Genomic DNA, 19818 nt, shown 5'->3' on the forward strand with positions numbered 1-19818 from the left:
ATATAGGAGATTTACATGGTAGACACTCAGTAATGTGGGTAAAAATTACATTTACAAGAAAGATATTGTATATCAGTAAAGGAGGTGCTCAACTTAGCATTTATTTATGGAGTTGAATAAAAAGGAGGAAAGGTTTGTACAGATTACCTGACACCATGACGAAGGATAGTTTTTCATCTTTTCTTGAACCATAACTGATATGCTTAACTTCTCTTCCTATGAAGTTTAATCCTCCACCTTGTAAATCAAGTATTACATGAGATTGGAAGTATTTCTCATCTACCTTGGCATTGTCTGATTGACCTGGACATATGATCCCAGACATCAAATGCCTCATATGAGTGGATAGTCTCCCTGTCTTTGTCAGTATAGTAAAATATCATAAGCACAAGAAATGATCAGAATTTTTGTAACAGTATTGTCCACCATACTACCTCTCCCTGCTGCTTCCTTTAACAAGTAATTAATAATATCATACACAAATTTTAATAACAGTTTTTTATGATCCATGGCAATCAAAATGTAATCTAAATATTTAGAGGTTCTTTTATGTTTTTATTAGAATATATCAATTAATTCCAGATATAATATTAATATTTATGTGCCTATGATAAATTATTTTTCTGAACAAGTTTAGTATTTGTTGAGTTAAGGAACTATCTTTAATACTTCTTTTATATTACATTAGGAAATTGATAATAAGGGTAACAACATGTTAAATTTTCATAGTATTTTTTTAAAGTGGTAATATGAGCTGTAGTTCTATCTTACTGGTTTAAAGTGTTTTGTATAATTTTTTAAAATTTATATAAAAAGTCTATGAGGCTAAATATCTTAATCTAAATTGATTTTGAGGGACAAGAAACTCGGAGATATGGGATGGTGACCCAAGATCCAAACCTGATTTTTATCTGGCTTGGCTGGGTGCCTGACTCACTACCCTTCCCACAACAACTTGGCACAATTCTGATTAAACCTATAATATTACACAATGTAAATTTTAGAACTAAGCTAAAGAAACATCATTGCAAAAGGACAGCTAATTTCTAAATACACGATCGATACAAGGAAAGAATAGAATAGATAATTCTCACTCATACAGTAATAAAACCAAAGAGTACTTTTGGTTTACTTCCTTTTTTTATTTTCCTCTTTAATTCAAATGAGTTTTAAGAGTCATAATTTGAATTCCTGCCATTAGCTCCATCAGAAGTATTAAACATTAAAGAAAGTGATCCTTACTGATCATAAAATGAACACCATTTACTATTCTAAGCTAGAAAATACTTTTGTGTGAATGGTAGAGAAATTGCCAAAAAAGCTATTTTATTTCAGACTATGGATAAGTTAATGTTCTACTGGAAAAAGCATACATATTCTGACCTAATTAATTCCCAGGGCACTTGGGTCTGAAAGAGTGCTCAGAAATTTTTCCAAATTTATTCCACTGTCACATATAGGTTGCAGTAGCTAGACACATCTGACAACAGGTCTCAGTCATACATTAGTCACCTCTGTATCGAGGTTTTTGTTGTCATGCTTTCCCACACACATTCTACCTCGGGACATGAGCGTATTTTTATATGTAGTCAAAAGTTCATTTCTGTCTCTGGGTACTTGGGCCCCACTCGAGCAGAATTCCCTGTGATAAAAATGTGCTTATTGTTCTAATGACATCATTTCCAGTTTCACTGGGCCTAATATTCAGTTTGATGTTTTCGTTCTTAGAGGCAGATAGGGATAGTTTCAGGAACCTCCCCTGCTGCATGTGCAAGTTTAAAATACAGGAGAAACATGCATGCACCACAGTTTACAAACAACAGAGTGGGGAAATAATTGCTATGGCTATTTAGCACTTTGTAATGTAAGCTCTACAGAAAAGTAAGAGTATGATTTATTCTAGACATATAATCTTATGGATTGTTACTTTTTTTTAATCCAGGAAGAAACTTAAACTTTATTTAAATTTAAAACTCTTTCTTCAAGAGCCATTAGGGTAGGTCTTGATGTACCTATGTGAGAATTTCCTATCCTGACACATTCCGTTCTTTAGAGTTCATTTACATATTATTACTTATAATATGCAAACTGCTATTAAAAATCCAGCTAAGTATAAATTTGGCTAATACCAGCTCTTTTTTATCCACTTAATTTATTTTCTCATCTCTGAAGTTTACACAAATAAAAACATTCCTTGTTTTGGGATGCGAATCTTCAACCTGTATAATAAACTGACATGTTGAAAACACTTTGTCTTATAAATGAAATGAAACCCTTATGAATGAAGCCCTTCTCTTGTTTTAACCTACAGGACAACATTTTTAAACTGGAGGACTCACATTTTGAAAATGGCCGTGGGAAGAGTCCTTATGACCCTAAGCTGCTGACAGCATCTCTTTTAATAGGTATGTAGTAAAGGATCAATTAACAGTGAATCTGTCATAAAAAATAACGATGTGGCCTGTTTATTTTTTACCTACAAAGATATTTCACTGTTAATCATAAACAATCTTAGCAGGAGAACATCAGTTGTGATATGCTCAAGTATTTTAAAAATAAAGAAAAAAAAGCAACACTAAATTCTCTTTTGGTAACTGCACTTTCAAGTAGGATTCTTTTTGTTGTGATGATTTAGTAGCATCTTTTAAACGGCCTGCTCAGCTGGGAATGCAGTTTAGCAGTAGCCTAGCATGTGTGAGACCCTGTGTTCAATCCCCAGTAGTGCAAAAAATTTAAAAAGAAGAAATGCAAATAGTCTGCTTAATCAATATACAGTCCCACTTAAACTTCAGTATTAATTTGATAAAAAATTTTATTTTCATCTCATAAAAAGTTGCTTAAATGAAGAATCTTGAGAAATTATTAAGAAACAATGCCATTCATTCTACCCTGTTAAATATGTCCAAGATCTATAACTGCCTGAAATTTTGGACAACTTGTTCCACACAATCAGTGTAAATGGCAGCACCTTTGGCAAAGCCCTTTTGTGTTGCTCAAGTTTTCTCACTATCTTGTTTGCTAGAACACTCTTAAGGAAGCCATTGTGTGTCCACTTTTATGACGTTAGGCTTTCTTTTAAAAAATGTGCCACAACATTTTGTGATTTCCTCTACTTTTCCTCTTACCATGTTTTCTTCAAGCTTTCCTTTATCCTCTTTTTCTTCAGGGTTGCATTAGTGGGTCAGGGGTGTTCAGGTATACTTCCAATGGTCAGAAGTGGGGTGATGGAATTAGGTAGAAGTAGGAGATAATGTTAGTCTGTATTGAAGGATAAAGAATATTTTGTATATCCTTTTAACCATCTCCATACTGTGATTAAATAATTACACAGATAGTGATCAATATTGAAGTAGTATTTCCTTCCTTCTTCCTTTTCTTTGTATTTTGCTTTTTATTTCTTTATTTTTTGAGGCTACCAACAGCATAACATATGAAATATTCTGTGTTGTGAATCTGCATAGTGATACAGAAATGGTGTACTTTTGCCCTTTTGCTATAAAATATGGAATATAATTATTTGATAGCACAACCAAATAATGTGAAAATTTCAAGTACAAAATTTCTAGTTTAATATTAAATCTAGATTTTAAAAAATTAAATTATTATCTGATGTGTCATAAATTTGTATACCTTTTCATCATTTTCCCTTTATAAATAACTCCCTTTGTACTCAAGAAAATAAAATTCTAGTCATGTAGCCTACCACATTAACTATGAAGATAAATTTTTCCACTATTATGTGGTGTTTACTTTATCACTAATCCCTATTCTATTAAGAATAAAACCACTTCAGCATAAATCATCTCTATTGCTTTTCAGATCTAGACAATTGTATTCCATTTGATCCATTTATGCAGTACTTTAACAACAGTTTAAGACCTGGAGGAATGTAGCACACATATAATTTTCCTATTCGAAGGTAGCCTAGTGATTACATGTGAATGCCTTCCTCAAGAGCATATGCTGAAACCTGAAACTCATCTTAAAAATAGGAGGAGCCATACTTTGTTCTGACTTGCAAGTCTATACTTATTCAAATTTGAACACTTATTTAAATTTGAACACTGAGAACACCCAAAAAGCAGCATGCAGAAGTGTGCATAGAGCAGGTTTAGTTTATGGTATGCTTCTCAGTAGAATTTTGCTTGATTATTTATTTTAATATTCCATCGAGACAGGATGATGACAGGTAGGTATTACATAGCTCCCATGGTATGAAACCATGCAACATTCACAAAGAATATGAGACTTCACAAGTTTGGTTTTTATATTACAATTTCTTTGAAAAATCTGTATAGGTTTTATGAAAAGGAAGAGGATAAGAGAAGGTCAAGGAGCCAAAGAGAGGAAGTGTAGTTGAGAAAGAACAATAGACATTTCAGAAGAACAACCTTGGCATGGAATACCTAATATGGGAAAATGACCCAGTAACTTTCAGAGGTAGAAAGTGCTTATTGACAAGGCCAAAAAAAATTAATTTTTGAACCAAAAATTTAAAAAAAAAAATAAACAGCAAGATTCAGAAAAGGAACAAGCTCTACTAGATCTGGTAAAAATACCATTGGTTCAAGACCTATAACTTTCTTTTTGGAGTTTGTTTCCTTTATAACTATGTTAGTAATTCTTCTTACAGTACATTTAATTGCCCTTGTTGAGATTTTCTTGGCATTTTTTAATGCTGCTTTAAAAAGAATGCTCACTAGCTTAATAGAGGTTTATAGAATAAATATTTTCTACAACACTTCCCAAACTCTTTTTAAAATGGGGGTAACAGCTGTCTCTGAAATATACAGGTTACTCTCTGTATATCAGAAAATGGTCATTAGGAAAGCCTATTTGCCCTCCTAATCTGGAGACGTTTCCATCGTAAAATAAAAATTTGAAGGTGGTTCCAGGTTGCTTCCTTCCCCAATACTGGGATAAAACTCCAGGTTTGGCTCAAACCATCTGTAAGCTGGCCAGGTGGGTTTTTGTAACAGATATTTTTTAAACCACCAATCCCAGTATACAGCAGTTTCAACTAGTCGTATACTTTAAAACCAGATGACAGCTGAAAAACTTAGTTTACACAGACTATCAAGGTTTGGTATAACCTCTTTCCAAAAAGTCATGGATTTTTAAACTGATAACCATAGAAAATATGATTTCTCACCTAAGTGATGCACACTTACTGAATTACTTAATTCAGTAAGTGTGCATTAATTAATTAATTCATGATAATCCTGTATCATGTCCTAAGTTTTTCAAATCACCTTATTAAAGTTAATTTTGCCAATCTTCTTTAATAATGATCATTTTGTCAATATAAAGTTGCTCCAGAATTTATTTTTAAAATATTTCTGATTCTTTCCACCTGCAAAATATTTTTATGTCTTTGTTTGAAATTTCTTTATTAAAGATAGCAGTTGCTCCCCTGCTCAGAATAAATGCCAGGTGTGAACACATCACAAGAATAAAACCTAGTATTTTCCACACTAATTAAGTACCATCTCACATTTTCATGATGTGAAAAGAATAGTCAACTTGAGAGCAATTTTATTTCCTTATTGAAATCTTTTCCAGGCAATGCAGCACTAATAATTTAGAAATATTCCATCACTAAGAGATATTATTGAAGTCTATTTCAAAGGTCTGGGACTTTCATTTAAGGTTTATATCTTTAAGCTGGAATTTTGCCTTGACTCAGGAAAGAATATAATTTAACATTAGAAAATGGTCTCTCTGGGTGTTAGAATAAGTAAGGTACTCACTCCCTAAATTAATTAAATGAAATTGAGAAAATTATTTGAACCTCTCTGAACCTTAATTTCTTTGCACTTAAAATTGTCTGCCATACTAATTCTACTAGTTTGTTGTGAGAAGTAAATAAGACAGTTTAATGGTGTGCTACCATTTTCGGTGTTTGCATATCTCTGGAATATGTGTAAAGTAGAAACAAACAAACAATAACAACAATAGCAAACCTAGTAGCAGAGGCCCCCTGTGGGTAAACTGGAAAGCTGATTAGGTCTATTATAAATTTTGTATTTTTAATTCTGTGCCATATGCACATGTTACTACTCAGAAAATGTTAGTTTTAAAAGAACAACAGAAGTAACGAGCCAGCATGTGGTATTTATTGGCATAGGGAAGGAAGGTGCTCAATAAATGTAAAACTGTAATATTATTGCCACATTTTTCCATTCCAGGGAATTAATTTTATCTGTGATGTGTGTGTGTGTGTGTGTATGAGAGAGAGAGAGAAAGAGAGAGAGCGCTTGAGAAGGACAGAGAAAGGGAAAGGGAGGGAGATAAAACTTTTTTTTCCCTTCTGTTTCTAATTACTCTTCTACCCTGTGCGTGGAGTTTACTTGAGGTGTTAACAACGGAAAGTCTTGGTCTTTAAGTCTTTTTGATTTTTGCTCACTTTCATGACACACTCTTTACCTATGTTAGTAAGGCTGCAATTTCATCAGGAAATGTTTTTTGTTTTTTGTGTTTTGTTTTCCCGCCTCTGTCTCTTCACCACACCCTTCTTAGGAATGGTAATCTGATATATTAACTAATCTAAGCCACATTTTCTACTTCTTTTTGAATATGAACAGAAAGTCTAAAGTGCATATAAATCTTTGTTTTTAATACGTGCTTCTCAGGTAACTCGACCATGATGGAAATATAGTTTGCAAAAGTTTCTGTTCTTCTCCTAGAAAATATTTTCCTTAAAGACAGGTCAAAAAACTTAGGAAAGAATAGAGGTATACTCAAATAGCCATTTCATTTTTCTTTCAAATTCTTTTTTTTTTTTTTTTGGTGAAGATGAACCTTTATTTTATTCATTTATTTATATGCAGTGCTGAGTATAGAACCCAGTGCCTCAGACATGCTAGGCAAAGGCTCTACCACTGAGCCACAACTCCAGCCCTCAAATAGCCATTTTTATCTTTGGCAATTTCCAGATGGTTAGTTACAACTGTCAGCACTAATTTACCTTAAACTAATATGAATATTGTTGAGACATCAAAATGCCCATGTGGTGGTTTTTTGTAGAGTCTTAAAGATCTTATTCGACAGAGAATGCTAAACCATATATGTGTTTGTGTATGCATTTGTGTTATATATATAATTGTCTTATACTTAGATACATTAAAAATCCTTGAACATGTTATTTTATCATCAATTTAATAAAATTGGACAACTGTCACATTTCCTTTCACTAGTGACTTAGTGAAAACCTCAAAAATGTGTATCACAAATGTAATGCCATTTGAATCATTGCAGAAAAACCTTAACCTTATACACTACTTCATATTTTCAAGAAAACTTATATTTAGGGTCATAAAATTGTCAAATTAACACTGTGCTCCAGAATCAACATATAATTTGATAATTTATTAAGTGACCCAGAATGTACAAAATATGTTTGGCCAATAGGTTTTCATTCTAGATATATCTGTTATCCTAAAGTAAGCCCAAACTAGGGTCTGCTAAATTTTTTGTAGTCGGATATTTTTAGATTATTTCAAAGAGCCACAGATTATAACACCTCTTTAGTGCACAGTGAAAATGTTCGAGTCTACTAATTGGCATGTATGCTGGTTGATATATTTTTTTATTTCACAAGAAATAAGCAAAATTTTACCACCTATATTTATGGGCAAAACCAATAAAGACATCATACTTATTTGGAACAATCAGCCCAGATTAGAGTCCCTACAGAAATCTCTCCAGCAATCTCAACAGGAAATCTGATCTAAGGCCTGGTACAAAGGAACAGTAACTTGCATTGAGTAAGAACAGTAAGAGAAAGTGCCCTCATGGCCACCTAATCATCTGGTTGCCTCCAGCTCAAGAATATCTGGCTATTGCTAAAAGCATTATGTGGGTGGGAGATAATTTCCTATGACTGGAGGCAAATGGTTCCTAACCTGGGAACCTCCTTTCATTTATAAGACAACATTTTAATTTAACTGTTTTAGGAATGTTGAGCGAATAGCTCTTCTACTGAACACCTTTTCTAATTTGAACAAGTTTCCTATTTACTGTAAAAAGAGTAATAAAGTCAGTCTCACTACCTTTTTCTTCATTTCTATTGATCTTTGCCATCTTCACATAAAAGCAAGTAAAACAAGTTATAATATTACCAAAAATTGCTAAGAGCAGCGCTCTACCTCTAAGTAATAATTTCGTTGTTGTCATTCCAATTCTCTCTTGACTAGAGTTTGTGTGTAATAACAACCCAATTATGAATTTCATTTACCCTAAAGAAGCTAACTGACAGAATGATTAATCATTGGCATTTGTGACTCCACCATTTCCGGGCAAATCCCCTGTTGAGCAGAGCCTGTCTGATGTTAAATTGCTGTCTTCACCTTTTCGTCATTCTGCTTTCACTTGCCCTGATTTTCACCATCTTGTGTGGTTCATGGGCAATGAGACGCAATGAAAGAGTCACAGCTTTTGATTGTTCAAGGTAAAGAAGAGCCAAAGCTTCCTCCCACAGGTGTTCCAACATGAAACTGTTTAAAGTCGATAGGACTTTCACATGATATTTTTACCTAACATCCTCTAATTTGCACACACAACAAAAAATCATTCACCTAATGTTTAAAATTATATCACATTTATGTATCAATCTTTGTAAAAAGATAAAACACTAACTTTCATAAAAATAGGGGTTAACAATAAATAGACAATAGGCCTTTAAATATTTCAAAGGACCTTTTGAAGTTTATTAGGTAGCTGACTTGTAGTATTTTTGAGCTTTAGAAAAGTGTATTCGTTTAACTGTAGTCAGGTAAAACATTATCATCATATTTCAATGTGGGCAAGTCACATTTGCACTTGAAATTTAATTAAGAAAATGCAAGATGCTTTTGAAACCCAAAGATACTTTTCTCTGACATAAGATGATATATGAATATTCTCTATTTAGCTAATAATCTGAAATCAATATATTGTCTAAACAATGTTTGTTTAACTTCAGTCACAATAATCCAAAATATGAGAACAACTTTTAGCAGTTTTCAGGATAAGGTATCTACCTACATGAAAGTTTAAAGCAATAACTTATTTTTCAGTGATTTTTCTCTTATAGCTATTTTCCATTGTTTTAGAGATTCTTCAAAATCAAGTCCATTAAAACAAATAGTGAGCCAAAGGATATGATACAAACTTGCTTCAGGTTGGACAACTGAGAATATCTATTTTACATTGCAAAGTTCTTGTCTAGGCGTGAAAAATAAAAATGGAAATACAGAAGATCATCTAAGGAATCAAAAGATTAAAAAGATTTGCCCAAAGACATTTATATATGAAGATTCACTGTTTTCCATTTATCTAACATGAAACTACCTAGGAAATAATAGTACTAAACAAATGTTTATGTTATGATCTATCTAGGCCCTCTCTACTTTCTGAATATTTTCTAGCAAAACCATTAGCATAGTAGTTATCAATAAAATAAAATTAAGGTTTACTATAATTATCGTGGATTGTTTGAAGAAATTTTTTTCATTTTTGTTGTTTTGTTTTGCAAGTACATTAATTCACTGTAAGTAGGCAGGCAGTTATGTGTTATCTGGAAGAAATAATAAGAGACACTTTCTGATTCAAGCAAGAAAACACAATTTTTACAGACTTGAATTGTTGAAAGGTGGTATGGTTTAACGTAAAAGGCTTGGAATTAAACAGACCTGTGTTTGAAACTTCAGCTCAACTTGCCTAGGCATTAGCTGAACAGCCCTGGATTTCTTAAACTATAAAATAGGGACAACATTATTTACATCATGGGGACATTGACAGAATTAAAGTGAGATAATTTGAAAGTGTCCAGCCAGTGCCTGACTGCCTGCCAAGCACAGAGTGGTATTCAGTGAACCTAACTGCTCCTTCTCCTGCTATTCTTCCTTTCCCTTTGAGTCTTCACCTTCTGGTAATGATCTCTCTGTTATTAAACTCCTATTGAGAATTAACTCAATTTAATAGTAGAAAGTCAAAAAGCAGTGAAATCTTTAACTGTAGAGATTATTATCTGGGTTTGCCAAAATTCCCTCCTCTTCAAATACATTTCTGTTTGTTGGTGCACTTATTTGGGGTCTCTATGTTAGCTTACACCAACTTCAAACATTTATCCCACCAGATATACTAAAAAATAAAAAGCAAAAAAAAAAAAGTTGGCAAAGAAAATATTGGTCCTTTCAGAATTATAGTAAAATTTCATTCATTCAGATCCTACTAGGAAAAAAAGTACATAAAAAGATTAATTGCCATTAAAATAAGCAATAAGCAAGATTTTACAATAATCTCTTACCCCACTAAATAAGGTTATTAGATCATAGTAGTTTTACACACATAAAGAAAAAAAAGCAATATGATGATAATGAATATAGTTTTGCCTTTTGTAAATTTTGTCACTGGTCTTAGTGGGAAAATAGTAGTTTTGTACATTAGCAGTAGTCACAGAATCAGTTTTTACTCGAATTTTCTGAGTATTAACTGAATAGTCAAGTACTTAATATCTGAATGATCATTTGGTAAAATATTCTTTCAATAAAGACACAGGATGAAATATGAGTAGCTTTGCATAATGATAAACATGCTATTTCCGTCTTCAGTGTGCTCATAACATGAAACTTGTATTATCTTTGTTTTGTTTGTCTTGCCTTAATTGAATTAAATAATACCTATGTGGTTTCATTTTGCCACACCACAGATGGAGAATTATACTCTGGCACAGCAGCTGACTTCATGGGGCGAGACTTTGCTATATTCCGGACTCTGGGGCACCACCACCCAATCAGGACAGAGCAGCATGATTCCAGATGGCTCAATGGTAGGTGGTATGTGCAAGAACTCAGGCACGTAACCTCTGTATTAAATCACTGGGAACTTTCCCTTTATAGTGTATACAACATGACTTGAGATTTAGTGTGTTGTTAAGCTCATGGTGGTGACTTCATGACTGGGTGTGAGAAAGTTGGGCAAAAAGAGAAAAGAGAGATTAAAATTTCAGGAAGTACATGTTTTGTGACAAATGTGAAGTTTCTCTGTAGTTGGCTATGGAAAGAGATCTGAGCTAGAGCTGCGGAAGGGAGGCAATGGAAAAAGATAAGATGGTTTACCCATCCTGTCTTATGGGGACACCACAAAGACTCTCACAGTACAGCATTCTTTTTTCCTCCACATTTCCCCTTATTGCCTTGAGAACATACTATAAGGTACTGAACATCAAAAACATTTTTTTTTCTATTCTAATAACATTATACTGACACTGTTCTTAAAATCCCAAAGGACTTTGTATCATTATTTCACCTGACTTCATATCATTATTTTGCATAATTTCACCTCTAATTTCCTCAAAATCCCCTCTCTCATTTTATAGGTGAGAAAATTTGGGTCAATATGTTATTTAACCCAATAGTCAAAGATTTGTAATAAGAACCTAGTTTCCTGAACTTTAGGCACAGGCTTAATTACTTGAACTAGTAGATTGTTTATTTGTAAATTACTCTTTAACTTTTCTATATTAATTTAACATAAACAAAATGTGTAAAATGCATATGCTTGTAATAAATAAATAATACTTTAATTCAGGTTTTTTAACTAACTGATCCTAATATCTACTTCTATGTAGTGGGAACTTCAGTCATGTTAGTTTTCCTGCCCTTACTTCTGAGAAGCCCAAAATTTATTTTGTCACTTCTTTCTTTCATTGGTCTATTATTTAAAAAAAAAAATCATAACTTGGCCTCTATACCTCAGTGATACTTCAGGGAACCATGAGTTGTGTGTGATGATCTTTGTTCTGATTTAACCCCGTGCTTCAAAGTGACTATTCAAAAACATAAATCAGTCCTCAAGTTACCTCAGTCAGCATCTCTTTCCTCCTGTGCCAACATTTCTGATTGATCTATTATTTTTCATGCATTAGAGACAAAGACAAGACTCTTCGGATGCCTCATCTGTCCCTTCTGCCTTTATTGTTAATTGCATTGGAATTCTTCATAAATTACCCAATTTAAATTTCTTTTGCTCTCCTTATCTCTCTCTCTCTCTCTCTCTCTCTCTCTCTCTCTCTCTCTCTCTCTCTCTCTCTGTCATTACTTTCTTTCAATGACCTGAAATCTTGCACCCCTATCCCACAGGAAACCCTTCTTTTAATCATCATATGTCACAATGTCCCTATATGTTTAAATTTGTAGCTTGGTTAGCATTTTTTTCCTCAATATTTGCACTTCCTTTAGTCACTTTCAATATGCATTTTATCCAATAATCTATCCCTGAGCCACTCTTCCTCCAAAGGTCACCTATGACTTTGTCTAGTTTTTTTTTTTTTTTTTTTAATCAATCTCCATTTAGACAACCTCTCCTGAAGCATATGCCACTGATAACTAGCCCATTCTCAAAACACTGTTTTCTCTAAACATGGCTCCAGTTCCACACTGATGTTTTAAATATAGATAGTCCCTAAGACCATTCCTGATTGAGTACAAACACTGTGGGCATGAAGTCAAATAGCTCCTCCTTGGAGTAAAGGAGGTATAGTGCTATCTGGGTGACCATCTGAGAAACTGAAAGCCTCACCAAGAGAAAAACAAGACACTGAGTTGAAAACAAGGGTGTGTGTAAAACTCCAAGAGCCCAAAGGACAACTTTGGAATATTTACCATTGATTATTAAACCTGGGATGTGTATGGAGGCAAAATGAATCAGGAAAAAAAAAAAAAAAAAAAAAAAAAAAAAAAAAAAAAACTCCATTCAGCTTTACTGTCTGATCTGTTCTCAAATGGAAATATTTGTGTGAAAGAGAGAATGTTTGTTTTTTATGCACAAGAAGGTGACTTTGATCTGCTAAGGACTGTGAGGGGTAAAAAGGCTTTCACTGTCCGTGAGAAAAAAAATCTCATTAGAAGATGGAATAACATAAAGGAGAGTGTAGTATCCATTTCATTTTTATGGCCTTGGAGGAAAAAAGTCATCAAGTTAAAGCTGCTTTTATGCTGCACGCTTGCATGTTGACAGCTGAGTCTGAAGAATTTACACTGTGGGAAAACACAGTCATTGTCCGCAGCTCTGTACTTCATCTTTGAAAATGTGTAGTTCATTTGAGAATTCAGTTATCAGTCTCTCAGCACTAAACGTGAGAACTGATTTCTCCAAATTAGCACAGAGGTTCCATGTGACAGGGTGCAGAAACCAGGCTGCTATGAGATGGAATGAAGGGCCTGGAGAAATCGAATACCATCTCAGAATGAAATTGGAAACACAGTGTTTACACACTCATGCATAAAATAAATGAGCTTTGAGGAATCAGCACAGACTACACAATCATCTGTGTTGCCAGAAGGAATAAATTGCCTTGTAAGGTATTTTTTTCCAGGGGTCTTTGAAGCTATTAAATGAATTTTGGCATATGCTTTACTTTACTTTTCTCAAATAGGTTCAACTCTTTGGAAGAATTAGTTCATCTCTTTTAGATGGCTCTTAATTTTTTTTTCCTGCTCAAAAGAGAAAAACAAAATATAACTAAACTAAACTAAACAAACAAACAAAAAAGAAAAGAGAAAAACAGCCATCTAGATTTGGAGCCTAAAATATCTTAATTTTTTTAAATAATGGAATTTTACTGCTTCCATAATTATTATTTATTTTGCATTTTTAAAACAGTGCCAATAATGTTTCAATTATAGTTTTAATGGAAAGAAATGGGAAGGAATGAAAGACATTTTTAAAAGATGGAGAATCTACTGAGTTTTTACATATTAATATATAACAATATTTTAAAAAATTCTCATCATGTACACGAATCCCTATTTTAAGTTTGCAAGGGGTTAGAATGACTTTTGACCTCATAAAATACTAGTGTGTGAATTTGACATGATATACCAAAATTCACTGTGTTTTTCTTGTGCTACGTGAATGTTCTTGATATGATATGATTTTAAACTTCAATTACAATTTCAGCTTACATTAATTTGAAATAAAGTAAATTTTTTCTGTGTCTATTTATAGTAAAATAAGCAATATAAGTAAATGAATTTATGCTGCTGTGATAGAATTTCTTAACATTAAGTCTGCAAATACTACTATAATTATTGTACTCATTACCCATTCATTAGAGCAGATGAAGGGCTAGTTCACATTTATTTTTCTATTTGATGAAGACTGTTTTCCAATATTGTTTATCTTGGAATAATGTTGGGATGCCATATGATTTGAAAGAATGACTTTCAAATCTTTAAAGTAATAAAATTTTCTCTTGACTTTTGACCTTATGTATAATGAAAAGGTAATACTACCTACCTCGCATAGTCATTTTTTTTTAAATGACCACATAACAATATAAAAAAAGAAATGAGCAATGGCTTGGCATTTAGTAAGCACTTAATAAATGTTAATTATCTCTATATCCTTTTCTCTTCACCTGGGTGGAGCATGCTTGGCAAGCTTTGTCAGATTCATTCTGTGAGTGATTATAGTTGAGCCAGGGTGAAAGGGCAGCCTGCGTTGGGTCTAATATATGAAACCACATGGAAGCCTGAGAGAGCCAAGGCCCGGTGAACACAAACAGAACTAATTACAATGCCTGAAGTGTGAGGCCTTCCCACTCGTTTCAGGAAGACCTGTTTTCTTTTAGCGGAATTTCCTAAAAGGATCATGCCTGTGGATAGACCAACCCACTTGTTTTTTTTCTGTAATTGGAATGGTATGCTAGTCATGGTTCCACTTCCTCTGCCCTGTAACATTCATACCATGCTGGTTGGCCCTCACTGGAATCAGCATCATTTCCTCTGTGGTCACGTACTAGGATATTGCATGTTCTCCTAAGATTCAAATTTCTCCACAAGATTTGTTTTTAGAAAAATAGAACCAAGAAACATGACTGCAGATAAACTCTGAGTGTACAAATTGATATTATGTGGTATCAGATACCAGTCTCAAATCACTCATACAGCTCTTTTAATAAACTCTTTTAATTCAACCTTGTTTGAAGGTACTTTTTTATTCTTTAATAAGTAAAATAAATTACTCAGTTTTGCCTAATGTCAGACTTCTTAATGATGTCATTTCTCTAGCTGAAGTAAATTAGTAATATTTTTCTGATCTTTGGAGAAAAAGCCCTCTGTAAGCCTTGCTTTATGTTTATATGAGCAGATAAATCTTACAGAAGCTGAGCGATGATTCAGTTAAAGTAGAAACAACAAGGGTTCTTTGTGTCTTTGAAGATCATGAATGAAATAACTAGAATGTAGTATATTTTAGCTTTTAATTATATCTATGAGTTCCCTCTGTACTCACTGTTGTCAATTCTGCAGTATCAGTATATAGAATCTCACAAATAAAAATGACCATATTGGGCTGGGAGTGGGGGTAGTAGTTTGCCTAGAATTCCCAGTACCACCAAAAAAACAAACAAACAAAAAAGGAAATATTTGTGGTTATTTTTTTTTCTGAAATTGAGCTAAAACATGAAAAGGCAATACTTTAAAATAAGTATTTATATCTATACTATTAACTTGGCAGTCATCATTATGTTTTCTCATGAATTCTGTTATGCAAAAAATTTTCATCCTAATAAAGAATGCACTCCCCATAGGAGTAAAATCTTTTCAATAAATAAATATGTACCATGAAATTATTCTATCCTCTAAATGGTTAATAAAATCACTAAATATGACTTTATTTTCCTTAAAAAGCTAAAAGTTACCAGTTGATCTTCTTTTCAGAGACCTAATTTTTTTTTTGTCACTTTTGTCTAGGAAACATTACTTTTAACCAGTTTTATTTGAAATTACATTGCAGAAATGAGGAATAGTGAATAAAACCTTGGAGTAAAAATTAACTTGTTAGTAGCAATATTCTAGAAAGCTGATCTTTTTTTCAGGCTTCTACAAAAATGTCTTTGAATAAAATTGTTATGATATGGCATTTAATATTTTTGACTGATGAACTAAAAAGTATAATTCTCAGATGTGGCATATTAGTCACAACGTGTGAATAGCTTATTAGGAATTAAATGGTGAGAGGAGGAAAAAAAAACCCTAAGTATTATATTTAGTTAAGGTAGGCCTACTTTTAAAATTAAAATTGGCTAAAACTTATAAAGATGAGAGACTAACTTGGGGAACTCTTTAAAGTGAAGACAGAACCTTTTCCTTCTTGTTTTTAACATTTTTCTCTCTCTTGTCTCACCATCAGTTTAATGAATACAGAGCCTGTCTATACCAATTTCCTCTTCCAGAGTCACTACATTCAGAGCTCAGTGGGCCTCAATAGGGATTTACTGCTGACTGGGTAATCTGGGTTCCTGTGTGCACTGACATCAAGCAAGAGATTTACCCAGAGAAGTGGATACCATGACAATGCATGTAACCATGGTGTGACCGGCCTCCCTGACAGGGCTCTCAAAAGCTTTCCCTCTGTGAAAACAGAAGCCTGTTTGCAAATTAATTAGTTTCTGGCGGCAGCTTGATTGTTGACCCAGAGTTTGTAGAGTGGAAAAACAATCAGATTAGTGTGCTCAGGGTAAAAGACCACTGTGCACTTGCGTGTGGCTTGCTCAACTATTGAAGCTATGAATGAAGTGAAACAAATTCTATTCTGAGAAGCCTAGGCAGAGGTTAAGTATGATGAGCCTGGAGATCCCCAACAGCAGGGGCTGGGGAATTAAAGGATTTTAGCCAGATAAAGCTGAATGACAGGGAACGATGCCATTGAATTTTAATGACATGGATAGTTTTGACCAAAAAAGCCACTTGTTATATTTTAATCATTCTGAGTGTAAGAGATAGGTTTACAATATTCAATTAAATATTCAAGGTAGGCTTGACACAAATACTTTTAAAATGGAAAATTTCATAAGCTTTCAAAATGGAAGGTATTAATTATAATCTCCCCAAGGTAACATGATGATATTGAAATGGAAAAAAAATATAAAGTAACCTGTTTTTTCATGTTGATAAAATTATTTTATATTTACCCCACTATTGTATAAGGCACAAACTTCAGATGCCCTATAAAATTAATCCCGAGTCAAAGAAATGTTGACTCATGAGAATATATATTTTGTCATTTATCTTTACATAATTCAGTTAGTATAATTATATCTTAAAAAGTTTGACTTCAACTTTAGGGCAAAGAATTCTGGATGGCAGTGTTTGATGATTTAAATAAATTTAAAAGTTATTGATTATGCTTAATTTTGTAAGATTACATATCATTTTAAGCCATATATACTTTTCCTTTTTAGATACAACTGATAGATGTCTCCCTAAATACTGTAGTGATTGCTATCACAATATTTTTCATTCAAAAATCATTTATGTGTCTCCATTTCAAAGTAAATTGAATGCAGATATTATTGTTTATCAAATCCTTTATCATCTAATCCTTAGTGACCTCTCCAATATTAAACACTACCATAAGTAATTCAAATGGAGTCAGCGGTCCTCAAATTTCTTCTCTTTTATTTAACCTTACTATTTTCCCAATGGATTTTAAGTATTCCCCGCTTCCAACCCTGAGTGCACTTAGAAGCATTTTTGTATTTTTCACAGGGCCTGACATCCTACTTCATGCTTTAGTATTGTTTGAAATAAGAAACTTTTTAATGACTCTGCTTCATAGGCCCTGGAGTTAAACTGTCTCGATATGTATACCAGGTCTACTCTCAATTTCTTATGTGACTTAGGAAGTCATTTACTTAATTTGTGTTCACCAGTGTTTATACTTTGTGAAAAAAAAAGGGGGTAATACCAAAGACTCATATGGTTTTTCTGGGGATACATGAGATAGAGTATGTAGAGTAATTAGAACAGTGTCTAGTGTCTGACAATATGGAAAATACAGAAGACATATGACAATATGGGAAATACTAAAGGTGTTTAACTATTTTGGTGCTGTCCTATATAGACCACCTCCATGACATAGTACCTAATGCATATTTGGAAAATTAATGCAATGAACCAATCTCAATCATCCTTCCTTTGCTTAATCTGCTCTCAAGCCATTTTGTTTTCTTTGTTTTATTCAATTGATAACTACTTCTATATGAGGCCTATATTTCCTTAGGAAGATATATTTATTTTTAGTATTAAAATAATATATAAAATATTGCTTATCATAGTGTATTTAACAAAACTAGCAGAAAAAACAATGAAATGAAATAATCAAGGCTAGAATTCAAGTAAATGTGTTTCTGTGTTAATTTAGCTCTAGTAAATACAATACTTACCATTTAAATAAAGAAACCATTAGTTTAATACTTGTTAAAAATATTTTTTGAAGGACTGGGGTTATGGCTCAGCTGTAGAGTGCTCACCTTGCACGTGCAAGGTCCTAGGTTCTGGGATAATGATAGTGACCCATGCCCTGTCCTTGGATCCTTAGCACCACATATATAAAATAAAGTTAAAAAAAATGAAATTTTTGATATAATAGTTAAGGAGAAGTTGAGGGCATTTATGACTGTAGAAAAATCATCTCTTCTGCAATAATTCAGTTAAACTAAACTTTTTTTCATGAGGAGACAAAAGTGTGTGGATTTTCTGGAGTACTACTGTATAGGTGGGCAAGTGTAGGCATCTGGCATAAGATTTCTGTGTCCTACTTTTCCCAAACAAAGAATGAAAGTCGTTTCTTCCTCATTTGGTTGTTAGAAGCACCATGAACGAGAGAATACACGTAATACATTTGGAAAAGTGATTTCTATTACCTAAAAATAAAATATAACCTCAAGTTGATATTAGCTGGTTTCATAATATGTGAGAATTTCATATTAGGACAATAAAACACCTAAATACATTGCATCACCCAAAATGTAGTAAACTGCACAATCTCACAAACTGAGAAACCACATATTTCAAGGAAAGCAATGAAAGTTGTTTAAGGGAAACAAGAGCAGATGAAGTGATAGTGACCCATGCCCTGTCTTTGGATCCTGGCTGTATGTACAGGATTTTTGCCTAATGAGTTTTTCTCATTTTGATGAAAATAAATCCACTACTCCTTTCCTATAAAGAAAAAAGAATTTTTCTAAGGTTAGTGACATATTTACTGCCAAGTTTTATATATATATATATATATATATATATATATATATATATATATATGACAAAAAAGAACATTGAAAAGATTCTTAACTTCACATATCAACTAGATACAAATTATAAAATACAACCCAGGAAAAAGGTCTTTAAATTGCTTTTCTGATAATGTTAGTAAGAAAGATTAAAGTATATTTAGATGCACTTAAAAGGAACATTTTCAAGGTAAAGATGTTTGGGTCACTTTAAGATTAAGAGACTAGACAAAGAGAAAATCAAGCCCCTTCATTCCAGCCTTGCCTCCCATTCCAGACTCTCAGCAATGTATCTCTTTCCCATGGTACTTTGAATCATATATACACTTTGCATTTTAGACGACATTATGATTATTTTAAAACATATTAGTTTCAGAATAAAGATATTCTTTATTCTGAATTAAGCTGAATTATTATTTATCTATAGTAATTTGTAAATAAAATAGAGGCAATGTTTAAAATTATAAGTAGAGTTTATATTATTTTGCTTGATGATTTGCTAAATTATAACTACTTTAGATGTAATGTAGGCTGATTGCATAAGGGACCCATCAAAATGTGTCTCTTCAATATGCTTATAAATGTGTCTAAATTCATATGAATCCAAATAATCTCTTTGCTCTTTTAATTACTAATTTGAAAAGATGCCAGAGCTTCAATATCAGAGAGCTATTTTATGTATACATTTATAAAATTCTAATAAGAATGTGTACAGGAAATTGGTGACAGCAGATTTGGTTTTCCCTTAGTGATCCACACAG

The 19818-nt window shown here is 32.8% G+C and overlaps 1 protein-coding gene across 3 annotated transcripts in view; it reads left to right on the forward strand.

Moving 5' to 3' along the window:
- The window catches only part of Sema3a (semaphorin 3A), a 445988-nt gene that overhangs the window by 354149 nt on the left and 72021 nt on the right, over positions 1 to 19818 (forward strand). For all 3 annotated transcript variants that reach the window (XM_046464206.2, XM_046464207.2, XM_058585486.1), the window contains 2 exons: positions 2312 to 2405; positions 10691 to 10810. In XM_046464206.2, the coding sequence (XP_046320162.1) occupies positions 2312 to 2405; positions 10691 to 10810 (214 nt within the window). The remainder of the gene's footprint in view (positions 1 to 2311; positions 2406 to 10690; positions 10811 to 19818) is intronic.

Source organism: Marmota monax, unplaced genomic scaffold (assembly GCF_021218885.2).
Source record: "Marmota monax isolate L192 unplaced genomic scaffold, Marmota_monax_Labrador192_F-V1.1 WCK01_AAM20220418_F8-fsc00065, whole genome shotgun sequence".
In the NCBI taxonomy this organism is placed as follows: Eukaryota; Metazoa; Chordata; class Mammalia; order Rodentia; family Sciuridae; genus Marmota; species Marmota monax.